At 36.5% G+C, this 24,492-nt stretch overlaps 1 protein-coding gene across 1 annotated transcript in view; it reads right to left on the bottom strand.

Moving 5' to 3' along the window:
• ldd (lipid droplet defective) overlaps positions 1-24,492 on the bottom strand; it is a 137,744-nt gene that overhangs the window by 2,970 nt on the left and 110,282 nt on the right. The window contains exons 45-68 of the mRNA XM_068766793.1: positions 23,715-23,916; positions 22,430-22,512; positions 21,158-21,273; positions 20,433-20,630; positions 20,070-20,231; positions 18,586-18,697; positions 17,550-17,815; positions 16,773-16,915; positions 15,666-15,810; positions 13,840-13,983; positions 12,905-13,004; positions 12,157-12,308; positions 11,391-11,597; positions 10,534-10,714; positions 9,638-9,750; positions 8,355-8,502; positions 7,800-7,907; positions 7,503-7,654; positions 6,115-6,242; positions 4,747-4,904; positions 3,717-3,858; positions 3,046-3,143; positions 1,383-1,531; positions 395-577 (exon numbers count right to left, since the gene is read on the bottom strand). Of these exons, the coding sequence (XP_068622894.1) occupies positions 395-577; positions 1,383-1,531; positions 3,046-3,143; positions 3,717-3,858; positions 4,747-4,904; positions 6,115-6,242; positions 7,503-7,654; positions 7,800-7,907; positions 8,355-8,502; positions 9,638-9,750; positions 10,534-10,714; positions 11,391-11,597; positions 12,157-12,308; positions 12,905-13,004; positions 13,840-13,983; positions 15,666-15,810; positions 16,773-16,915; positions 17,550-17,815; positions 18,586-18,697; positions 20,070-20,231; positions 20,433-20,630; positions 21,158-21,273; positions 22,430-22,512; positions 23,715-23,916 (3,590 nt within the window). The remainder of the gene's footprint in view (positions 1-394; positions 578-1,382; positions 1,532-3,045; positions 3,144-3,716; positions 3,859-4,746; positions 4,905-6,114; positions 6,243-7,502; positions 7,655-7,799; positions 7,908-8,354; positions 8,503-9,637; positions 9,751-10,533; positions 10,715-11,390; positions 11,598-12,156; positions 12,309-12,904; positions 13,005-13,839; positions 13,984-15,665; positions 15,811-16,772; positions 16,916-17,549; positions 17,816-18,585; positions 18,698-20,069; positions 20,232-20,432; positions 20,631-21,157; positions 21,274-22,429; positions 22,513-23,714; positions 23,917-24,492) is intronic.

Here is a 24,492-nt window from a genome sequence, read left to right as displayed (position 1 = left end):
TTAACTAATTTAACTAAGAAAGGGACAAATATATAACTACTTCTGCTATGCAGCAGTAGTCGTGCAATCGAGTGCACCTGAGAATGCCCCGTGAAGGGGTAAAACACGTGTTGAGTGAATTAACGGCGGTAGTTGTTTCGCATTGTTTAACGCACGCGTATTTATCAGCGGGCTGACGGGCGGTGCACTTCATTGCACGACTACTGCTACATAGCGGAAGTAGGTATATATTAGTCCCTTTCTTAGTTAGGATGGACTTCCGCGAAGTAACGCCTGAATCTATTAGATATAACTAATTTAATTTATGACTAAATGTATATCTTAGTTTTATTACTGCATTTTTATAATTGTACAATAAAGTGTAATTAAATAAATAAACTTGGTTTATATATACCTTCGTAAGCACTGCTCAAGAGGGGCGAGGGCCCGGAGTTTGCCGTCTTGGAGGAGTGCGACACGTGCAGCCAGGCGTCGCGCGTCGTCCAGAGCGTGCGTGGACAACAACACTCCACGCCCGGCGTTGCACGCTCGCTGCACACCACGCGACACGCTCGCTCGAGATCCAGGATCCATGCCGCTGTTGGAACGTAATTACTTTTTTAAATAGGTTCACTATTATGGTAATTCTGGGAGAAGATTTGCATCTCTATCATTGGTCAACACAACCTGTATTGTCGAATTGTCTAAATCAGCAAAAACTTGCATAGACATAGTGTTTCACTCGTTTGCAGGTCAATGTATACGACTTTATAATGACTACCAAATCACGTAAATTTATTTGGTAATATAAGAAGTTAAGCATTCTGGTTAAATATATTATCATTTCTGGTTCTGCCGAGAGTCATATTACTCTGTGACAAAGTATGTTCAAGACAAAAATGTTTGGAAATAATCAAGAAATCTATAAACACGTCTGTGTTTGTTATATATACATATATATTTAGTTTTTTATAATTGTTTAACAATATTCAATATTGATTTATTTATTTAATGTAATCACAAAGTAATTTGTAGATTTTTATGAAAAAAAAAACGCGTATAAACTTGAGATATTCGGAGAAATATAATGACAATTAAAACTGCACGTTTGACAGTTCACTGTGAACTTCGCGTGTTTGATTGTTCGCTCGCTGCTAATTCATATCGTTTAACTCATCTGTCACAGGCAGTATTCATTTATCATTAAATTTATTTATTTTTCAACAGATATTAAAAATAACTTAATTAAAATGAAGTATTAAGAAATTTGGTATTTTTTTTTAATACCAATATTATCATTACGTTATCTATTATTTCTGAAGCCATGGATAAAGTATACCATATGTTAATTCACAGCAAATGATACATTCATCTTCTTAAAGCACATCTATCATCTTTTATACCTGGTCGGTTCGTCCAAGAGCACCAGTGGCGTTCTGCCCATGAAGGCCACGGCCGTACACAGCTTCCTCTTGTTCCCACCGCTGAGCTTGCCACTTCGTACGTCTCTATACTTCGTCAGGTCAAACATTTCTATCGTCCTCCTTATTACCTGTAACAATATTATTTATTCATTTATTTTGAAAAAAAAATTAATGGCCAAATTTAATGCTATTTAGGCATTTTTTGCCGGTTAACTTCTTAAAGGAAATATAAATATTTTACAACAGGGTTGGAGGTGAAACGTAGTGAAACCCCGCACTATACAGTATATTGTATGTATACATTTCCAGACGCCAATCAAAATCAAATACACGTAGTATTGACATTGTAAAAGTAACCACAAAAACAACAAGTCTGAGTTTGATGTTGTATCAGCTCTAGGAGCCTGTATCTTTAAGTTGAAGAATGCCTTGCATTCTTCTCACAACAACCAATGAAAGGCATAGGCCTTTCAAAGATATGGGGGATTATAATCGCCACTAGGCAAGTGGGTTGGCGATCGCATTGTGACAACTTGTTCGTTAGCACAAACAATCCTATATAATTAATGCACAAAGTGTGAACTGTATATGATTGCATCACGGTAATTTAACCCGAGACTTAATATTGCAAGTCTCTGTTCTCCATCGCTGAGTAACCACTGTCCATCAAGTTGATAATGATATGAATAAACATAATACCACCAACATTTGACAACGTAATTGTAAATATTTTTTCATAGTCAACAAAATTATGGTTAAGGCAAGAAGTTGCAACCATCTGTCAATGCGAGCCGTCCCGTATTCGTAAGAGAGATGAGAGAGTGAGTTGGAGATGGAGGAAAAGAAAGAAAGTCATCACCAGCACCAGCGCCATCGCCACCCTAATGGGAAATAACTAACGCCGCCACAAATTCCTTAACCCTTTCCACTCCAATGTCGAGTGTCACTCGACACTAATTTTATTCCACAAGCTCCACTGTCGAGTGATACTCGACATGGTGTAACACTCCTTTTTGCGGAAAATTTTAAAACAGGAAATACTTTTGTTACTAAAATGTTTGAATCACGAATGAATTAAACACATTCTAGAATCGCAAGATACTATAATTCAATTAAATTTTATCGATGCTACATAACAGCCTTGGAGTGGAAAGGGTTAAATACCGTAAAAGAATTATGAAGGAGGTGATAAATAAAAATAAACGTAAAATGTGAAACAAAAATACAAAACAGAAATAAAGATAGCAATTTGAAAATGTAACTAACTTTGATACCAAAGAAAGTAGCGAAGGAAGAGAAACAAAAAAAGGAAGAGAACAAAAGAAAATATGATGAATGAAATGATGGGGGAGGAGTCCTTGTCCTAAAACATGACAGAAGGAACGAGAGGCCCTCAAAAAGGTGGTCAAAAAAATATCTGTTATGTTCTATTTAATTCTATAGTTTAAAAAAAAATAGATATTTCCAATGCATGCTTTTACAGGCTTAAGGCTTGAGGTTGGGAGATAGCTCTAGTTTTTATATGTTATCAGAAATTGGTTGTTACTGCAAACGGAATAGAATTTAACTTGCAATGATTCACTAACAACTAGGATTAGTTTATAATATTAGTGAAACAGATGTAATTGGATAGATTTCTTACATCATCCTCATCAGTAATGCCGCGAAGCCTGCAGTAGAACTTCAAAGTCTCCCGTACTGTCATCAGAGGGTCGACGGCATCGCTTTGCGGACAGTAGCCTGAAATAGATTTATATTTTTATCTAATACACAAAGTTCAATATATACAAGGCTTAGAGAAAACTATGTGTAATTAAATATAGTGAATATACGGACGGTAGATATACATTCAAGTTCAAAATATCTTTATTCAAGTGCATTTAAATTTAGTGTTGATTTAATCCTTAGCTTTATCTTTTTAATTTTTGTGTGTGTGTGTGTGTGTGTCTGTTGTGTGTTTACGTATTTGGGTCTCTCTCTCTCTCTGTGTGTGCGTGAGTGTCTGTGTACCTTTACTTGTGTTTCTGTCTCGCTCTCTCTTTCTTCTCCCTCTCTCTGTTTGTATATGTGTGTGTGAGTGTCTATGAGTGACTGTCTTTCTCTCTGTGTGAGTGCCTATGTATCTTTGTGTGTTTCTCTGTCTGTGTATCTCTGTATCTCACGTTCTCTCTTTCTTTGTGTGTGTGTGTCTACCTCTCTCGATTCTGCGTGCGCGCGCCCATGTGTGTGAGTGTGTTGATTTGTGCGTATAGACATCAAGTAAATGAAGACTATATTGTCCGTGGAATTTTTAATTTTAAAAGTAATACTCACTGATGAGTCCTTTGCAAAGGTCCTGAGGGTTGACGCGTTTGTCGCCCAGGTAGATGCTTCCAGACGATGGTCTCAGCTGTCCAGTCAGCATTGAGAAGGTCGTAGACTTACCAGCACCGTTCTGCCCCAACAGCGCTGTGCACTGTCGAATTATTAAACAATCAGCGAATTTGAGATACTGAGAGATAATTATATACATGTCAAGTGATGGACGCCCATTTTAAGGAATAGGCCTTCTTCAAAGAAATCGATGGTAACTGGTGTTGCAGTGCCCGCAAACTGCCTTGTTATCGCTACAATAAAAAATCCCTTGCGAATGAGATTTGCCGAAATGACATATACATATACACACTTTATATATATGTATATATACTGTGTATACACAAAACAAATTGATATTATTTAATACATATATGATAAAAATTTGTTTAGTGTTATACATCCATTATATAAACGATTTGTTAGCAAAAAGCCTTTAACTTTCTACACCTATTTGAAAACACACTACAAAGTGTTTACTCTCTTATATTTTACATTAATTTATTTTATTTATTATTATACGATAGGTCAATAACTGGCACTAATATTCTTTATAGTTTTTTAAACCTTTAATTATTATATAGGGTGTTCCTTACATTTTTCGATAGCGTATGTGCTATACATTCTCGACTTTGAGTTCTTTACCAAAACAAACATTGTGTAAATATAATATACATACACAAAAACCGTATTAAAATCGTCGAAAGACGATGTAGACCCATTCTACCGGTCCCATTAGGTAAGTTTGGGCGAGGTTTATGTCCAACGGTGGACATTTATTCGTCATCGTTCTTTTGTTGTTTATCGTCAATTATTGCGCCAAATCATCTGACTGGAGTGCTTATATATGACATACAAATGTTTATTATCATTGACAATTACTATTTGGTTGCTAGCACCAACTTACACTTAACACCGGTTTTAAGGTGACTCAATTCTACGTCACTTTACATAGACCTATATAGTGACAAAGTTCGGAAAATATAATCACCTGTCCAGGAGGTATCCCAAGTGTGAGATCCCTTACAGCAACCCGGAGTCCGCCCAGCGTTGGGAAAGCCTTGCTGAGCCGCACGCACTGAGCCACGTCACTATGCGTTGAAGTCTGACTCTTTAGCGATCCACACTTCTCCTCAATGTCCACAAAACCTGTGATGTTTATTAAAAAATCATTATTATCATGATAGATTTCTTTAAGAGGGAGGAGGGTTAAGAAGGGTGAGAGGGAATGTTGAGGGGAAGGGGGAAGAGGAGGGGGAAGAGGAAGGGGAGGGAAAGGGGAGGGAAAGGGGAGGGGAGAGGACCTGATAGCAGTGTTGAGGAATGGATTGCGACTGTCCAATATCTTTTGACATTACGAAGCTTATCGGAGTAGCTTACAAATAAATAATTCATTAAATACCAAGACGATGGAAGATATAAAAGTTGTTATAACAACTATAAAGTTGGTAAAAATGTTCACATTGTTTATGTTTTATATATCTCTCACGAAGCCATTATAACCTCAAATTAAAAGATTTGTAGTGACAACAGCCGGCTATATAGATAACTGTGCGGTACAAAACTAGGATCGTTCGTATTTATATATACCCTTCTCTGTCGCACACATTATCTGTCGCTCTCACACAATCGCCAGGTGTGATTGGTTGTATAAGTAAAGTTTGTTCAAGGATTGGTTTTTCTTTTCAGACGATGGACGCCCATTGCAAGATATAGGCCTCCAATTAAGTATTTTGGACGAGAAGAAGTTTTGTTAACGCAGCTTTAAGGTTTAGCATAAATATAGAGCCTTGAAAAATAAAATACAGCCTAGTTTTACTTTTAACTGGCAAGAGACAGTTTCCTAAAGAGTATAATTTGTAAAATGCTAAATGCGTAATCATTGTTTTTTAAAATATGGTTTACCTATGGTACATTAACACGTTCACCGCGGGCCAAATTTTGAAGAACTTTCAGCTGGTGCGGCTGAGGTCGAATCAGCCTCAAGCTGAACTTCCTAGTAGTGCGGTTGAGGCCTTTTCTGCCTCATGTTTATCAATATTTTTTTACAATATTGAGTCAATGCTTCGCAGACATAAAGAAAGCTATATTTGTCTTTGTCATACCTCATACGGTTGAGTGTAAACAGCCGCTGCGCTAGAGAGAAAACACGAGTTTTACGCGCCGCACCAGTGCAAAGTTTACCATGAGGCTGAATCGACCTCAAGCCGCAGTGAACGTGTTAAAGATAGCAAATGAACTATACATTCATATCTATAAAAAATCATCCTGTATATTTACATCTAATTCTTTTACAGTTTATGAAATATAAAAACTATGTTATAACGAGGTAAATAAAAAATGTAGACATAAGACCTACCTGCATTAATGTTCCCAATGGTTTTCAGGCGAAGAGGTACGTGAGAAGCCAAGACCTGTTGCCTCTCTTGCAGTACTTCTGGATCTAGCTCGTTCTCCGCCAAAGGTTCTATCTTCTCCGATCGGAATCTAATTATAACATCATACAAATTATATGAAATGAATTGATATGAAATGTCAGTAAATAATATATATGTAATGAATTCCAAGACTAAAGAGATTACTCAGAAAATTATTTATTACAGTTATATATTTTACTCTTGGATTAAATTAGGCCAGTAACAACCGGCATAAAGTCTTTTAGGACATTTATATTATAACATATATATAACTATATTAAAATATATATTTAGTTACTGAGCAATTCAAAATTAATTTTAAATAATTAAATCCCAGTGTGGTTTTTTTTGTATAAAGTCGCCATAAATCTCTACCCTAAACCGGCGGAGGTTTTATACTACGTGATATACAGTTTTTTTTATTCCTAATTTCCTACTTCTTCCACACGTCTTCTTACATACCATGTCCTCAATCAACATAGTGGAGGGTGCCGCGTGTATCGGCTAGTTTATTTACTAATATCATGTCATAAGGCATGCGCGCCATCTTTTGATCTAATAGATGACATTTGGCATAACAGTATAGCTTGTTTGTTTTTTTTTCAACTTTTGCGTTTCTTATTAATTTACTTCTAATTGATTTAAGCCCTATTTTATATAAAAATAACATTATTTTTATTTATTTACGTTATACTATTTCAGGCGGTGCTACTAATCCTAGTGTGATAAACATTAGTGAAAATGATATATCTCAACTGCATTAGATTTATTTTAAATCTCCGCAAATTAGGCCATATATCTTCCTATCGATCTCAGCTCAAATGGCTGCCTATCCGACAGCGCCGTTATTTGCTTGCACGAACTAAACTTTTCTCTTTATTCTTACTTAACACCTCAATTCCAGTTCGTAGCCAGTGCACATGAAGACACTTCGCTCCTCGTGTAACCGTCTACTTCGATATCCCCCATAGTACCGACTTTACTCACTTCTTCGCAATACAACCTATTCTTTTCTGGAACGCGCTCCCCCTCGATATCAGGATGATCAGGAATCGTTGCGCATTCAAAGCGAAGGTTCGAAAGCTGTCGCTTGACAAGCTGACGGAATTATCAAGATAATTCGACTTTATTATTTATTATGTTTATATAAATAACATATATAGATGTATGGTTATTATCCTTCTCATTTTTATTTTATGTCTTTTATGATATTAACTTGTTTCACCTACCTTTAATTTACCATTGCACCGACTAAAGAATAACTTAAAGATAATGCCTTGTGCATTAAGTTTGCTGTTATGCATATGTTAAGTAAAAACTTAGCACTTACTTGACGAATATAACTTCGAAGCAGTCATATTCAATAGCGAGGTTAAGCAGGAAGAGGAAGGTACCGACTAGTATTAAGGCTACATAGTGGTACACGATGAGGTCTCCAAATAACGGGTCCAAATAGGTGTCCATGCCGAATTGTCCCAGGACCTAAAAAGGGGAACACATCTAGTTTCGTAATCTATTAATAAATTCTGGTGGACCTCCTATAACGCGGTACTTTGGTTCCTAGAAAATGCATTATTTGTGTGTATGAATTGCCTGAAATAAAATTGAACTGAAGCTAAATTCATACCTGTGCCTGAATAGTGTTTTTAGCGATTTCTAGAACACCATCTCCGAGGACGAACTGGGGACTCAACATCAGAATTTTGTGCAGAACCCATCTGGCGTTGTCGGTTGTCTGTAATCAGTGATTTAATATTAACTGTTAAGATATTTTGGTTTGTTAAATACACACAAACATACAGAGATTGAGTACATTGAGGTTATGGGATTCTTCCTAGGGCTAGTAGTTTTTGGAACAAACAACACGAAATCCGAAGTAGAAGTGTGTATATTCATCAAGCTTAGCCCATATTTATACAGATTTCAAAACAATCTTTAACCAATAGAAATTGTCAGCCAATCACAAGTCGAGAAATATTGCAGAGCGCCCTCTCTCGGCCGATGTATACAATGATTTATATTTCTGTGGGATTCCCCGCTTCGATGCGCCACCGACGATGACGTCATGCAGCTCCTATATATTTATAGCTGTCTCACCAGAGATTTTCTTTTTGAAATGTTTAATTAATTTATACTTAAATATTTGTTATGTAATGTGTAAATAAAATAGGTAAATCCATACATCAGACTCAGAGATGATGTCCAAGATGAGTAGTATAGCTATTCCCACGATGCCCACGAATGTGTTCGCACAGAAGAGGATCATGTTAGCGAGGCTCGGCTGGGAGAACAGCTTCTCCGTCACGTGCACGACTCCCGCACATCCGTACCTGAAGTAAAGATGTGTTCACATACAATTATACTTAGCAATTTGCACGTAAAAGAGAGAGACGGATAGCTATCGCATGTTTGTATTATAAATGTAAACTAAGGATTTTCGGAACGACAACATTACAAGCGCGGGCGTTTAAATTTTTTGAACCTAAAATAAGCAAGTATAAACTTATATATTTATTTAGGATGGCAATTCTATGCGTGTCAAGTATGAATGATAATAATTGGCCCTAGTCGATTCCATTATTTCAATTTCACACGTTTTATTCCGCCTTACTGAGTTCTAAATCTGAGTTAAAAGAGCCGAAGATATAAAGGATATATTTTTAGTTTTAGCTGATTTATTCTCTTTCTAATCCGTACTAAACTAAATGAGTAAAAGATATAAAAGAGTGATATCACAAGATCTAAAACATATAAATCACTATTTTCTTGTCAAGGATACATGCCAATCTCTTTTAGGTACAGTTCCGACACACACTCGAAAAAGCAGTCTCTCTCGAATTCTTGTCGAAATAGCAAAACTCGTAAAACGTAATACTGTGAAAACATCACGTAACACCAATCCAGATTCAAGATCACAAACCTTTGGATCTTCGGTCACGGAAAGTTAGGTAAGTTTCGTTGCCGTATCTGACTGTACCGATGTTCATAATGTATTTACATAACACTATGAAATACTGACTGTACAAAAATTTCGACTGTAAAAATGTCTAATTCATTTATAATAAACGGAATCAGATTTTTAAATAAAATTCCGTAAAAGAATATTGGACTAACATTAACAAAATTCAAAACTCTTATTAAAATTACTAGAATCCTTGGCAGTGATTTCGTCTGATTATTTTGATTTCATTTAGACTATATCTGATAAAGTGTAGGTGTAGTGGAGTTTCTTTCTGCTTCTTCTCCACAATTGTAACACCTTGAAAGCAGAGTAGACTCAAAAATGAAATAGATAAAAAGTTCCAATGTTGAATAAATGAATTTTATCTTTATGCAAAGTATATTTTAAGACATAGAATTTAGCAAGTTTTCTTACGACATTTTTACACTAGGCTACCATAGGTTTTAACAATTCTAGATGTCAAATTTAAAAAAGACAAGAATCGATATGTCTGAAGAACTCACCCATATAGAAGGATGAGGAGACATATAGCCGGTAAATTGTTTCTATTCACAAACACTGTGAAATGGAAGGCTTGCAACACCATCGCTGTGATAACGATGTTAATTACGATTATCTGGAATAAAAAATATTTGAATTAAGAACATTTTTGGTCTTTATTACCGCAAATTTTCACCTAATATTCGCCTACAAGGTATAAACCTCCAAAAATCGCCAACACTTGGCTTGCGCTCCCCGTATCCAATTGCAACAATATTTCCAAATATACAGTTCTATCATGTCTATCCGGGGATCAATCTATCCTTAACATCTCGTGTGCGTCCTACTAATCCCTCACTTTTCTCACTGTTCATATACCATGCAATCTCGTGACTTGCACTTCCATGACTACTGTAAAGGTCAAGAGACGCTGTCTCATCATTTCGGGCGATATGTCCACAGTTGGTCATAAACTTCGCACAGATTTCTAATAACCCCGATCAGAAATGTCCGGAACGTTTCATCAAACTTAGCCCATATCTATACAGATTTAAAACTAAGAAAACAATCTTCAACCAACAGAAATCTTCAGCGAATCAAAGGCCAAGAAATATTGTAAAGCGCCCTCTCTCGGCCGATGTATATAATGATTTATATTTCTGTGGGATTCCCCGTTTCGATTGCCGCCGACGATGACGTCTCATCAGAAACTACTCTTGCTTGCCGACGTCTGTAACTATCTGTCCACCTTGTTGGCGGTCTTTCTGGTCCTTGGTCTTCATAATACAACCTTAACCTCTGGTCATCTTTTCTGCGAACAGTGAACTATCCAATGCTACTTCCACTTGCCAACCTTCTGGTCTATATCAGTTAACTTTTTAATAAAATCAAAGAGAAGAATAGTAGGTAAAAAACTGACTGCCAAGTCCCAGACGAGTGCAGTGGTCCAGTAGAGAACAGGTGTAACTCCGGCCAGCATCTGAAGCCTCTTCTCCTGGCTGCAGCGTGCCGTAACTAGATAGATGGCGCCACCTGCGCTCACCAGGCTGTAAGCGATCAGGATCATGGCTGTGATGCCCGCGTCTGCGATATGCTGGTACCTGAAACCAAATTATTGTTAAGAGAGTAAAGTAACTGGTTTTATCTGAACAAACTTTTTGATTTTCCTACCCTAGTTTTTTTTTATTCTTGCGCCTTTCTGTGTAACATGTATATATTTAAAATTATGGCGTATAAGTTAAACTTTTTGGTTTGATTGTTAAGGAAGCAATTCGAAATTGAACTAGACACGAGTATAACCTTTTTGGTTTAGTATAAAAAATAAATATGTTACATAAGGAGGCGTAAGAATTTTAGATGGGCAAAGGTAAAATTGTACAATTGATATATTTTTATTGATTTTTTTTTATTATTTTGTGTCTTCTCTCTCATCCTTCTTAATATTTTCCATTCGTTTCTCTTTCTTTCTCTTCTCAATATCTTGTATTGGTTATATCACCTTTTCGTACATCGCCTCACTTCTATCGCCTTCTTTGCAGGGTTCTATATTTAAATTTATTTTTATTTGTTTATTTTTGCATTCTACATTTTTTGTCAACTTTTATAATTATCACTTTTATAAATAATATCAATTACGTTCTTTATTTAATGGCTCTTATCATAAGTCCTATGACCATCCTTCAGAAGTCTAGGGAGGTCTTGCGACGACTTATTAAAATCTATTGGGAGGACAATTTCCAGCTGTAGATGTCCTTGGGCTGGAAGAATGAAACTTACACAGTGTCCTTATTGATCGGCTCTTTAGAGATCTTGAGCGGGTGAGTGTAGGTTGTAATGCTGGTAGAATCCTGTTTGGTGATGGATCGGAGCACGGCGTTGTTCAATGCGTTCAAATAAGCTGGCATGGCGTGATGACCCTTATTATTGTACCAGGCTATCAGGTTTGAAGTGCTGTTGTTGACATTTGATGAATAACCGCCGTACCTGATGGAATATACAGGATGATTAGATATCGGCGTAATAGGTCTAAAACGGTAAATTTTTAGGAGCTTATTTGTCAATAAACTTACTGATATTATAACTTAAAATTCTAAGTTTTCGAAAGAGAAGATATCTTTTGTAAACCAAAGATAAATACATTTAAAAAACTTTTAAATTAAACGGTTTTTTGATACTCATATTGTGGTGGTTGTGGAAAAATATGTACCTAGTCCGCCATATTGGAACGGCGTCCATCTTGAATTTTAAATTTTGACATAATCATCGTGTTTTACTAGTGTAGCCCTTTCATTTGATATCCACATTGAGGGGGTTAAGGAAAAATATGTAATCCGCCATTTTGTATCGGCGGCCATCTTAGATTTATAATGTTATTGATTTTATTATATTGTATTGTCATTTAAATTAAATCTGTGTACTAAATTTCAGATCAATCTGACAACGGGAAGGTGCTTAAATTTCAATTTATAATTTTGACCCAAACAAATTCCGTACGGGTCGAACTGAATAAAACCGTTTAAAAACTCGAAAGAAATCCTTATACCTTTTCTCGATGTAAACTTCCTGTGAAGTAATCAACCAGTCGTTTAGTGTATTGGTATCATTGAACAACATCATTTCCGGCATCTGAGTGTAGTTTACGCTACTAAGGTTACATTCCTGCTTTATTTCACCGCACTTGCACTCCGGATTGTCCTGAAAAAATATAGTTATTGTAATATAAACCTTATTTTACTTACATAAGGTTCATAGTAAGATATATAACATAAGATTTGGAGAACTGTTTATTGTAAGGCTTTCGGATTCTTATCATCTTCGTTATATCTGGCGATATCTGACCACTGCCTCGATGACCAATATTGCTTACATCCAGCGACTTTCTGTGATCGTAACTATGTCGCTGGTGGACCTAACCCAGGGGTTCTACCTATGTTGCGTCTACCGGCATGGTCACCACTCAAGAACCTTTCCTTGCCACTTCAGACAAACGTATATTCGAGCTACGTCTTTGAGTTTTATTAATCTCATCTTTTCTGATTCGATCTCCGTTGATCTTTGAGTAACTTTGACCATGTCTCGGATCATCAGCGGTATCACACATTAGCGAAAGACCTTCGTCTTCAGGATCAGCCCGAACGCTGCTGATCCGAATTGGATTCTTGTTAAAGATTTGTAAAAATATTTCTTTCATACATTTTTAAGGAGCAATGGAGCATGTCAACAGCTAAGTTCAAAGTAACAAAATGACCTAATAAGTCGTGTATTATATATTTATGACGTAATTAAAATACCTTTTGAGTCCAATTCCGTGCACGCTTGTCGTATGCCAGTAAATCCATAATTTCTCGTGCGAACATTGGATTGAAGTTCCCGTTTATGTAGGGATTTTTACTGAAATAAAATATGGTTTTATCATATCACAGTGAAGATACTTTGCTTGGATTCGTGATTAATTTTGAAGGGATTGTTCTAGAAAGTCTATTTAAATAGTGTGACCAAACTTGATTTACATGCACAATTCAATTTATTTCGTTTCCCTTTTGGGAAAATAGGAAAGCCGCCACCCTATTTTCGGTTTTATTGCAGGATGACGTTATTAGGCAAAACAAGAAGTATGGCGAGGTATGGGAGGCTATGCGTAAAAACATAATGTGCGTGAATGCTGTATGTTGAATGTATTCTGAATGATGGAAATTGTGAAGGGTGTGAAAAGGAAGGTGAAAGTATGGGGCTGTATATCTCTGTCTCGAAAATGAGATTAAGGATAGGGTGTTTAAAAGAAAAAAATACTTGAATTATTAACTATATATCTCATGTAATTATTTAGAAGGACCTTCGACCTTTTCTTTACGTGTATATATATATATATATACATACACACATACATATACATATATATATATATATATATATATATATATATATATATTAATATATATATATACATATATATTTAAATACTTTTTAATTTTATTTTACTTTTTTGTGGTTTATCATATTGACCTGTTTCACCTATCTTTAATATATCTCTGCACCGCTCAAACTGTTAACAGGCAGAGAATGCCTTTGACATTAAATACTTATGCCTTTATATATAAATTGTATAAGAAGCGTTTTAAATAAATAAATTGTCATTAAAAGTTTTATATCTCATTTCGTTTTTCTTTTGTTTTGTAAAACAAATTTGATGTTATAAAAACCTATATATAAGTTATGGTATACTTACACTAGGAATTCTGTGGTGTTCTCATATAAGTCCCGGTGTAATTTCAAAGCGAACTCGTTGTTGGGCGGTGGTCGGATGTCGGAGAACGCCATGGCGATGATCACGAAGAGTGACGGCAGAACTAACAGCATGAACAGCAACGACCTGTACACAACAATAGGTTTTTTTTTTCTTTTATAAATACTCTTTTTCCATCTTGTTTTCCTACTGCCGCAAAATTCTCTGCCGCCAAATGGTAGAGATCTTTTATATAAGGTAAATATTTTTGTTTAGCTTTTATTTTACAATTATCATTCGTATTATTATTTTTGTTTATCTGCACGACTTATACATTTAATTCATGCTTTATTTTTCTTACCTAGATTGCTGATTATCAACTACTAATAATACATTGCTAATTATCTTTAACTTGTCTATTCATTATTTACATTTTATTTCTAGTATTTTCTATCCTATTTCTCACGTCTAAATTTATTTAGTTATTCTATCTATAATGTTATTTACATTTAGTATACGTAAGAAAAGAACCAATATTTAGCCACTTCCGAATAAGCAGTGGTAGTCGTGCAACAAAGTGCACCGCCCGCCAGCCCGCTGATAAATGCGCATGCGGGAAACAATGCGAAGTACAACTGCCGCCGTCAAATCACTCAACACGTATTTCACCCCTCCACGGGGCATCTTCAGGAGTTATGTTACATCGATTAGTGCCAAACACAGAGTGTTTGTTGGGCGGTGCACTTTGTTGCACGACTACCACGGCATGTGCGGAAGTGGCTAAATATTGGTCCTTTTCTTACTTAGGTTGAACTTCCGCAAGGTAACGCCTGATTCCATTAAATATTAGTATACGTGCCATCTATTACTCAAATTGGCATTGGCTTGGCATTAAGGCTGTCTCTATAGTTTTTAATATCTATCTTCTATTTTAAATTTTTGCATATATAATGTTTATACTGTAATATTTATTAATCTTAACTAAGATGCGTGCCGTCTTACATACAAATAGATTACATTTTGCACTTTATTAAGACCGTCCTAACACTAAATTAACTGCTACTACAGTAATACCCCGTTTTACGCGACCCCGTTATACGCGGTTTCACTATAACGCGAATTGCAAATTTCGCGCTCAAATTACGCGAAAGAATGCGTATAAATATAATGTAGTCATCAACTTCTCTATGGTGTCTTGACCATCTGTCAACCAATTAAAAACAGTGTTGGGTGTTATGAACGTATTTTACAAGAACGTAAATAAAACGTTACCCAAAAGACAGTAGATGTATTTTTCCGTAAAAAATAAGAGTATGTGCTGCATAAAGTGTTCCTAGAATTAAAGTGATTGATTAAAATGATTTGTATTTTTTTGAAATAATTTTTGACTATGTTTAATCATAAACCTCGTTATGCGCGAATTTCAGTTAACGCGATTTTTTTTGGAACGTATCCCTCGCGTAAAGCGGGGTATTACTGTATTTACATATATTTGATATTATAATGCAAACATCAAAAGTCGAAAGGTGTAGACTTGTACAATGTTACACAGATCCACGACACAATCGAGTGGTGGAGTGACATCAGACATTGAACACTCAATATAAAGTGGTCTAGAAAGTTCCTTACAGAACAATTTTCGAGTTTCTGAACGTTTATTCTTAACAGATGTGCATTCCGAGCCGGTGGTAGCTTATTACTTATAATGTTAAAATAATCGATGATTTAAAAGCACATGTAAATGACAATTTGAATAAACATACTATCAATTTGGAATTTATAGATGACAAAGATAACAATGGTGGTAATGATGGTGAAGAGTAACACACCTGTTCCTCGTGTAATGAAGGTAGCGAGCGTACATGAGCGCGAGGAATTGATTCCACGCGGAACCCACAAGTGGACCCTCGCGAGGAACCAGTGGCGCGCGGTCGTTCTTCAAGCTAGACGTCGATGCACTCTTAGATGGCGTTTCTGAAAATATTTACGTGATGAATCCTATTAATATTAAATTATTCTTCGTTTTCCTTTCAGGAGATGCCGACTAGGTAGAAATCTCCCTTAAAGATCGTCACGACGTCTTATCCTGTGCTGCGCACCGGCTACTTCAACCTTGTACTATATGAAACCAATTTTTTTTTTTAACTAAAGTCTTTAAAATGTCTGTTTTAAATATTTTAATGTTTTTGAAAAGAGAGTATTATATATATAAAACATTGTAAGAGCTATATTACGTCATTGTCAGCGACGCATCGAAAAGGGGAATTCTACAGAAATGTAATTCTTTATATGCATCAGTATAAAATGGGCGAAGCTCGAATGAAGTCAGCATTTCTGCTTCGGACTCCGTGTTGTTATCACCTCCTCGACTTACCGGACCTAGGAAGAATCCCACAGTGAAACTGAGTGTATGAGAAATTATATTTCTGTGGAATTCCCCTTTTTCGATGCGCTGCTGATGATGACGTAATGTAGCTTCAACAATATGATAACTATATGCATCTAAATCTATTTAACTTAAAAATATACAACAAAATATATTTTCACGACATCCAATTCTTCCTTAGAAGTGACGTCTTCCTTTGACTTTGGTTATAAACTTAGTCTAGAACTGCGGCAAATAGTATTAGCAGACGTTATAATTTTATGTTAAAAATATATTACTTGATAAAAAATATTAAAAATATGAAAAATTACAAAACGATACGGACACACACACATATATATATATATGTGTGTATTTACATGTATTTTTATATAGTCTTAGTATACCTATATATATTTACCTTAATCAGGCCATAAAAACTGTTATAAGTAATTAAAAATAAACAGAATAATACTTTTAAATTTGGAATCTGTTATTTTCATCTGGCAAGAAAAATCTCACACCATAAATAATAAAATACCAAAATAAAAAAGTATATTTAAAGCGTTACCTAATTCAATAGGCTGTTGTGGTGCACTTGCTTGGTTGCAGATGTTGAAAAAGACTTGCTCCAGGCTGCAGCAGTCCATGCTGAAATTGCAGAAACCTAGCACTGTCTGGCTGCCTTCCAGCACCGTGCACAGCTGGAGGTAACTGCGGAGAAATGTTCAATTAGTGATGATTACTTTAACAAGTTTTGAAAAGTGGTGTTCGATCATCAGAGGATTTTCTATTAAATTAAAGAAAAAAAATTTCTGTTTTATATTTGACTATACTCCTCCACACTCCACAGCAACACATCTTTTAATAAAGTTTAACACAGATTTACATATACACTTTGTCAGATATAGCCTAAATGAAATCAAAATAATCAGTCGACATCACTGCCAAGGATTCTTGACATTTAAATATTCGTTTATTGAATAATAAGCTTTTTCCGTCAATTTACTGTAACAGACAAAACGGGGACCATTTAAAAAAAAATAAAAATACTCTAATTTGAAAGTAAGAAAAGGACTAATATTTAGCCACTTCCGCACATGCAGTGGTAGTCGTGCAACAAAGTGCACCGCCCGCCAGCCCGCTGATAAATACACATGCAGCAAACAATGCAAATTACATAACTACCACCGTTAAAACACTTAACACGTGTTTCATCCCTCCACGGGGCATCTTCAGGAGTTATGTTACACTGATTAGTGCCTGGAATTTCGCAAAATAACGCCTGATTCCATTAATATCTAATTTGAAACTTCGTTCTCATCACCGCTTATATTAAATCACTTACTCGTTATTAACACCATCGGTGTCGAAGAAAGGTAAATTGATTTCTACTTCCAAGCCGTTAACATCCACGAGGTTTGCGTTCTTGACAACGTTCCTCACGGTAGCTAGTAAAAGTTTCGTCTTCTCCTCTAAAGACAGTTCTTCTTCTAAGATCTCCTGCATGCCGTCCAACTTTCTATTCTTCTCTGGGTACATTACAGTCAGCTTGTAACCGCTTCCAAGGCATCGTTTGATCTCTATCGGTGATCCTGACGTGTGCACTTGGCCCTGTTTGATAATTAAATTTAAATAAAAAAATGTATACAAATAAATAAAATTGGAATTGTCTGTATATTACAAAGTACTATATATTTAATAAATTGAAAGTGCCTCTGTGGAATACGGCCGAACGCGTAATATCTTTCAAGAGTGAACATAAGTTCATTTCTGGAACGAGCTGAACTTAGTAGGGATAGGAATCTGATCGGTGAATCTGAACACCAATGCATTGCAAGGCATCCCAGCTTCATAGCCAGTGTTTGACAAGGATTCAGATGTTATTATTTTCACTACCATTTGCATAGAAAATATTTAAATTAAAAAAAAAAAATCATCATTACGCACCGGCGCGAGACCGGCACTGCGAAAGGTATTGTCTTTTTCAATGCCGGGCCTCGCGTTTTTAGCACGTGGCGTACCCTTGTACTCATATTACAGGCGCAATGAGAATTATGAAAGATAACTAAAAACCAATAGTTTCCTAACGAAATTAGAACGTTCAAGCAATGAAGACACTTTAGCATGTTACTTCGCATGATGCCGGCGCCATAGTGGTACTTAAAAGTTAGTTGGTATGCATCTCGCGCCGGCGCGAGATCGGCTACTCACTATACACCTCGCGTCTCTTTGTGCACCATACAATTCGCAATGAACCAATAAAATGCTAAGAAATTACGTATCTACCACGTGACATCTAAAATTCTAAGTAGCTTTTATTATCCAATAGGTTATCATTGTTCTAGATAACATATACAAAGAGAGAAAATATCTTAACTTACCTTATGCATGATGACGATCTGGTCACTAAGTAGCTCGGCTTCGTCAAGATGATGCGTGCTCAGCAGTATGGTTCTGTTTTCTTGAAGTTTCAGTATCATCGACCAGATGTCTCTGTTTAACATAGGAATGGAGAAACAAGAATTGAGCTAAAATTAAAAATTGTGAATGAAAGTGTAAAAATAGGAAATTAAATAAATAAGTAAATAAAATAATACACATAAAAATGTATACCCAAAATAGATCACAGACGTGATATAGAATAAAAAAAGATAAAATTGTAATAGTAAAGGTATGAGGAGAAGAAGAATGGTATCGAATAAAAGGTAAAATGGATATGAAAGGGAAAGAAAGAAGAATTGCAGAAAGAAAGTCTATTGGGACCCCCGTACCCCATAGATATAGAGAGATTGATAGAGGGAGCAAGTGTCGCCTTCCTAATGGGTGACAACAATCTGCATCCTACATTGCTTAAGCAATATAAAAAGTCGAGTCGACTTCAGATACTAAGGGTCGGTAATAATTACAAGAAATAAACAAAACTGTTGATAAAATCATGTAAAAAGCAATACAGGCAAAATAATAAAAAAATTAGTGAAGCTTTAATTGTAATTGCAAATCTAGGAAGAAAGTTTCATGAAATGTAAAGTCGTAATCAGGGAACATAGATGAGCGAAGATGTCACGGACAAAAGGAAGGCATAAGAGATAAGCAAATATATGGAAATAAATAGTAGGACGTAGTTATAAACACAGCAGACGACTTATTGCAGAATAATGCGCAAGCTAAGCAATAGGTGGTGTCTATTTCTTAGATTTCTCTTTGACGAGTATGCTGTCTGAAAGATGGTGTAAACATTTGATTTTCCTTACAAGAAAAACAACTGGACAACGCCAGGAACATCTGATAATAGAGGAAGTTCGGAGTAAGGCTGCATGGAATTGCTACTCGCCAAAGTACTAGCTCAGACACACAGAGTACCCATATCGACTCTCAATAAGTTAAACAATAGAAAAAGATACTTGAATATCTTTAAAAAAGTATCAGAATAATGAAACTTGATTATGTAAAAAACAATTGAAAACTATATAAGGTGAACTGTAACGAGTTCGAATTAGAAATCAGAAGATTTAAAGATGAACGAAACTAACCAGTATAGCTTAGCGGGTTGGCAAGATTGGGAAGACCATAACGCAAGTAGAATATATAGCCTTAAGGTTCGGGATTAGAGACCACGGCTCGGAAAGCGTAGCCTCCGTCTTCCTTGCACATAGTGAACAAATAAATAATGTTAAAGTCGCAGGATGCAGAACGCTTTCAACCGGTCGAAGTTATGAGGGAGAAATTTGTCCAACTGTGTGATCCAAGAGCTTATGTTTTGTAGAGGGCGTTACTTGCAATAAAATTATTTTTTAACTCGACACACTGGCGCTTTTTTTTGCTTTCATTGTTAACTAATTTGATTAGATATATAAGATAAGCAAACCTTCTGGCAGCTGGATCGACTCCAGCGGTTGGTTCGTCAAGAACCACGAGACGCGGCTCCGCGACGAAGGCCAGCGCCACGCACAGCCTTCTCCTGGTACCTCCGGAGAGGGAGGACACTGGCTCGTCAGCAACAGGACCCAAGGAGAGCACTCGTAATATACTAGAAAGAATATATCTTATAATTTACCAACCAACGTGTAAAGTGTTATTGCTACCACCACATGATGGACACTGTTATGCAACCTGATGGTGTCTGTTGTTCGACGGAGAACGATGACCGCTTCGGATACCTTTATGAGAGCTTGTACATGTTTACATGTTGGATGTCACAAATAAAAGATAATAGGAAGTGATATATTACCTGTCGATCTGATCTTGCAGGTCTTGTAGATCGCGACCGCTCTTCAGTTGCGCGTACAGGTGTACGTGTTCGCGAGCGGTGAGCTGCCGGAACAGCACGTCTCGTTGCGGGCACACTCCCAGTCCAGCGCCGTCAGCACGCTCCCCCCTCAAAACTACGTGACCCTGAGTTGGCTGCAGCATTCCCGTCAGGATCTTACTGCAAGAAGTACTTATACTCAAAATCACTGTATAACATTTATTACTTAGAATATACACATGTGTATATATCTAAAAGTATATATATATTTACATGTGTATCGGAACTCTATACTTTGAGACAGGCGTCAACAGATGGCGCTAGTTGTTCATGAATATATATATATATATATATATATATATATATATATATATATATATATGTATTTATATTCAATTTTTCTTTGTGAGTATCGATTTTACCGCGCGGTGGCTCTTTACGCCTATTATTTATTCGCATTCACGATGGATTTTCAAATTTGTGAAAGACGATATAGTGAATTATGGGTTTATTATTAATTCTGGTTTTTCAAGTCTCTGCCACCAATTTTAACTTTTATTTACTTATACATAAGTATAAATAACATGTCATTGTATATCATCACGTTCAGAGACTGTGGCTTATCTGAAACCACCAATGAAACACAGTAATTTAGTTATTAAGAAGAAGAAATATGAAAAGAAGAGAGAGAAGAAGGTAGAACGTACATGAGAGTGGTTTTGCCGGCGCCGTTGTGGCCGAGTAGTGTAGTGATCTGCCCGGTGTGTAGTTCCACGGACACGTTGTCTAGTGCAAGCTTAGCCCTTGATCCGGTTCCGTACACCTTTGTAACAAATAATTAATATTTTATGGAATCAGGCGTTACCTCGCGGAAGTCCATCCTAAGTAAGAAAAGGACCAAACAATGCGAATTACACAACCGCCACCGCCAAATTACTGAACACGTGTTTCACCCCTCCACGGGGCATCTTCAGGAGTTATGTTACACCGATGCCTGAAGATGCCCCGTGAGGGGTGAAACACGTGTTGAGTAATTTGGCGGTGGCGGTTGTGTGATTCGCATTGTTTGCCGCATACTCATTTATCAGCGGGCTGGCGGGCGGTGCATTTTGTTGTACGACTACCACTGCATGTGCGGAAGTGGCTAAATATTGGTCCTTTTCTTAAATAATTAATAGAAATATAATAGATTATTATTAATTTTGGAGCATATAAATACATCCTGTATCACGCCACTGTTTGCTATGCTGTTATTCTTTCTAGGATATTATTGGTACATGTTCTACACTTTAGAAGTAGAAGTTGACTTTATCATATGAGACGCCAATCTCTCATTATACTAAATAGAAGTGTTGCTAGAGTTTCTTCCGTCACTTCTTCTACCAGCGCTAACGCTTTTCTTGGAATTCCATTGGTAGCAATGATATAAGCCAGGCAATAGCAATCGACCAAATTAAGGTGCATCCTTCTCGGGCGCACAGACCAAACAAAATATGGAGCGACCACCAGCGTTCAGCTCGATGGCGTCCCTACCCAGTGAAATTGTAGCAAGTATCGGCCAGAGCCGAGGCTTCCTAGGAAACTCTCGAGCGTTGCCTCCTTAAAAGAGGCAAGAGGCACCAGCGGATTCTGCAAATGCTATTTGGACAGCAGACCAAGTCAGATAAAAAAAACTTACCAAGAGAAATAATTTTTTTTTTATTATTACTTTAATCTATCGCAGTAACATATGACATTGATACACATGAAAGTTAAGGCTAAGTTGAATTTTTTAAGTACATACTACATTAAGTTACCATAAACTTTATTTTAAAAATGTAACATGTTAATTTAAAACACTTGGAAAATCTTAAAAATTGCCGTGGCACGGAACGTGTTAAAAGATACTAGTAGCGGGTATAGCAAATTTATTTTTAATTTTTAGACTACGATGATGAAAATAACTTTTTTTTTTAATTTAGTATGAATATAAACAATACCTTGGTAACATTGAGAACACTCACACCCGCCTTCTCACCCGACGCCGAACAGCTGATGATGCTCTTCTTCAGCGCTTTAAAGCCTGGAGAATAAGTTATCTTCTTTATATATCTTCCTGTATGAAGAGTTATGTGTACAGGATGATTTATTATAGGGGCTATAGTTTCTAGGTAAGTCAGTTCAACCTTAGTTGGCTACTGGAGATAATAACGAGCATTATAATTAAGTTAAAAGAAGTTATAAAGGGTATTACCCTAAATAAACTACACCTTTATCGAGTGAAATGTACCAACCGGAGTCTTTCAAGTCATTATAGAGGAATCAGGGGCGGCTTAACCTATAACACAAGGAGTGCAATGCACACGGGCGCTCAGGGGGCACTCCCTGAGACAACTAAAAGCATCGTCGTGGAATCTATCGCCGCTTAGTTTCGCAATAGAGATGTCCTACAGGCATAAAAATACATTTAAAAAACTTTTAAGTTAAACGGTTTTTTGATACCCATATTGTGGTGGTTGTGGAAAAATATGTACCTAGTCCGCCATATTGGAACGGCGTCCATCTTGAATTTTAAATTTTGACATATTCATCGTGTTTTACTAGTGTAGCCCTTTCATTTGATACCCATATTGAGGGGGTTAAGGAAAAATATGTAATCCGTCATTTTGTATCGGCGGCCATCTTAGATTGATAATATTATTGATTTTATTATATTGTATTGTCATCTAAATTAAATGTGTGTACCAAATTTCAGATCTATCTGACAACGGAAAGGTTCTTAAATTTCAATTTCTAATTTTGACCTAAATAAACAAATTCTCATAATTGGTCGAACTAAATAAAACTGTTTAAAAACAATAAGTGTTATTCTGCATAAGAAAGGCCGTATTTAATACCATACTGTAAGCTATACCTACTTATAAAATAGCTTGTTGGAATATCAAAAAACTTTCTTCTTACAACGGTAAAGTTAATAGTTACAGCTGGTGGGGGAGGGGGGTCAGGCCTAGGGGGCGCCAGGGTTTCATTGCACACGGGCGCTACACGAGCTAGAGCCGCCCCTGAGAGGAATTGGTGTAAACGCTTAAGGACGATGAATGTATTGCTCATTTGTTGTTAATCAATGTATCGTATATGTAAGTTAGAGAAATAATAAATAAAATAATGAAAAAAGTATGAAAATTTTGATACTTTTGCACTTAATTCAACTCTGTAGTGTATTAATAAAATAAATATATTCATCAATTATGACAATTAGTTCGGAGTGAATTTTTAGATACATACCGTATAACTTGTCAAGTAATAGTCCAATTAAGATATAAAGGACACCGTCTGCGGCGACAAGGATAGCCGCTAAGCCGATACTCATATCGTCGACGCCGTGGGGTGACTCCCACAAGTGGGCCCACTGCGCGCCCATCCCCGTAGCCTCGTAGCGCACGATGTAGAGGAAAGCGTAGCACAGTGATGATGACATCGAAACGCACTGTGCAAATAGATATCACTTTAAACTTCAACTGATATTTAAAAATTAATACAGTGCGATATTGGTTGCAATTGAGGCAGTGGTGGCCTAACTCTGGGGTCTGCGATCGTAGGTGGCGGTTTCGATTCCTGGGATACATATGCAAAACACACTCTGTGCATTAATTGTATTGAAACTTAATAGAGTGTGATATTGATTGTAATTGAGGCAGTGGTAGCCCAACGGTAGAGAACTGAGGTCTGCGACCGTAGGTGGCGGGTTCGATTTCTGGGATACATATGCAACTCACACTTTGTGCATTAATTATATAGAATTGCCAAAGCTCACAAACAATTTTCCATAGAATGAACAGCAGCGCCATCTAAGTAACATATCAAACTGCAATCGCCAACTCGTCTGCCAAGTGTGGCGATTATGGTATATCCTGACAGCTACAGTAAAAGATGCAATAAAGTGAGAGGTACACAATAGATCCCGTATAACTGTATTGCTTCAATTACCCCATTTTAACTTTACTCACGCCCCGTCAGCCCCGATTGGCTCGATAGTAAATTACGTCCTTTGTTCCCAACAGTC

This window comes from Battus philenor, unplaced genomic scaffold (assembly GCF_028537555.1).
Source record: "Battus philenor isolate CCGP_79_NKW_IND1 unplaced genomic scaffold, ilBatPhil1.0.hap1 SCAF_22, whole genome shotgun sequence".
Lineage (NCBI taxonomy): Eukaryota > Metazoa > Arthropoda > Insecta > Lepidoptera > Papilionidae > Battus > Battus philenor.
Note: the sequence above shows the minus strand (reverse complement) of the source record. Positions and strands in the feature narration are given on the sequence as shown.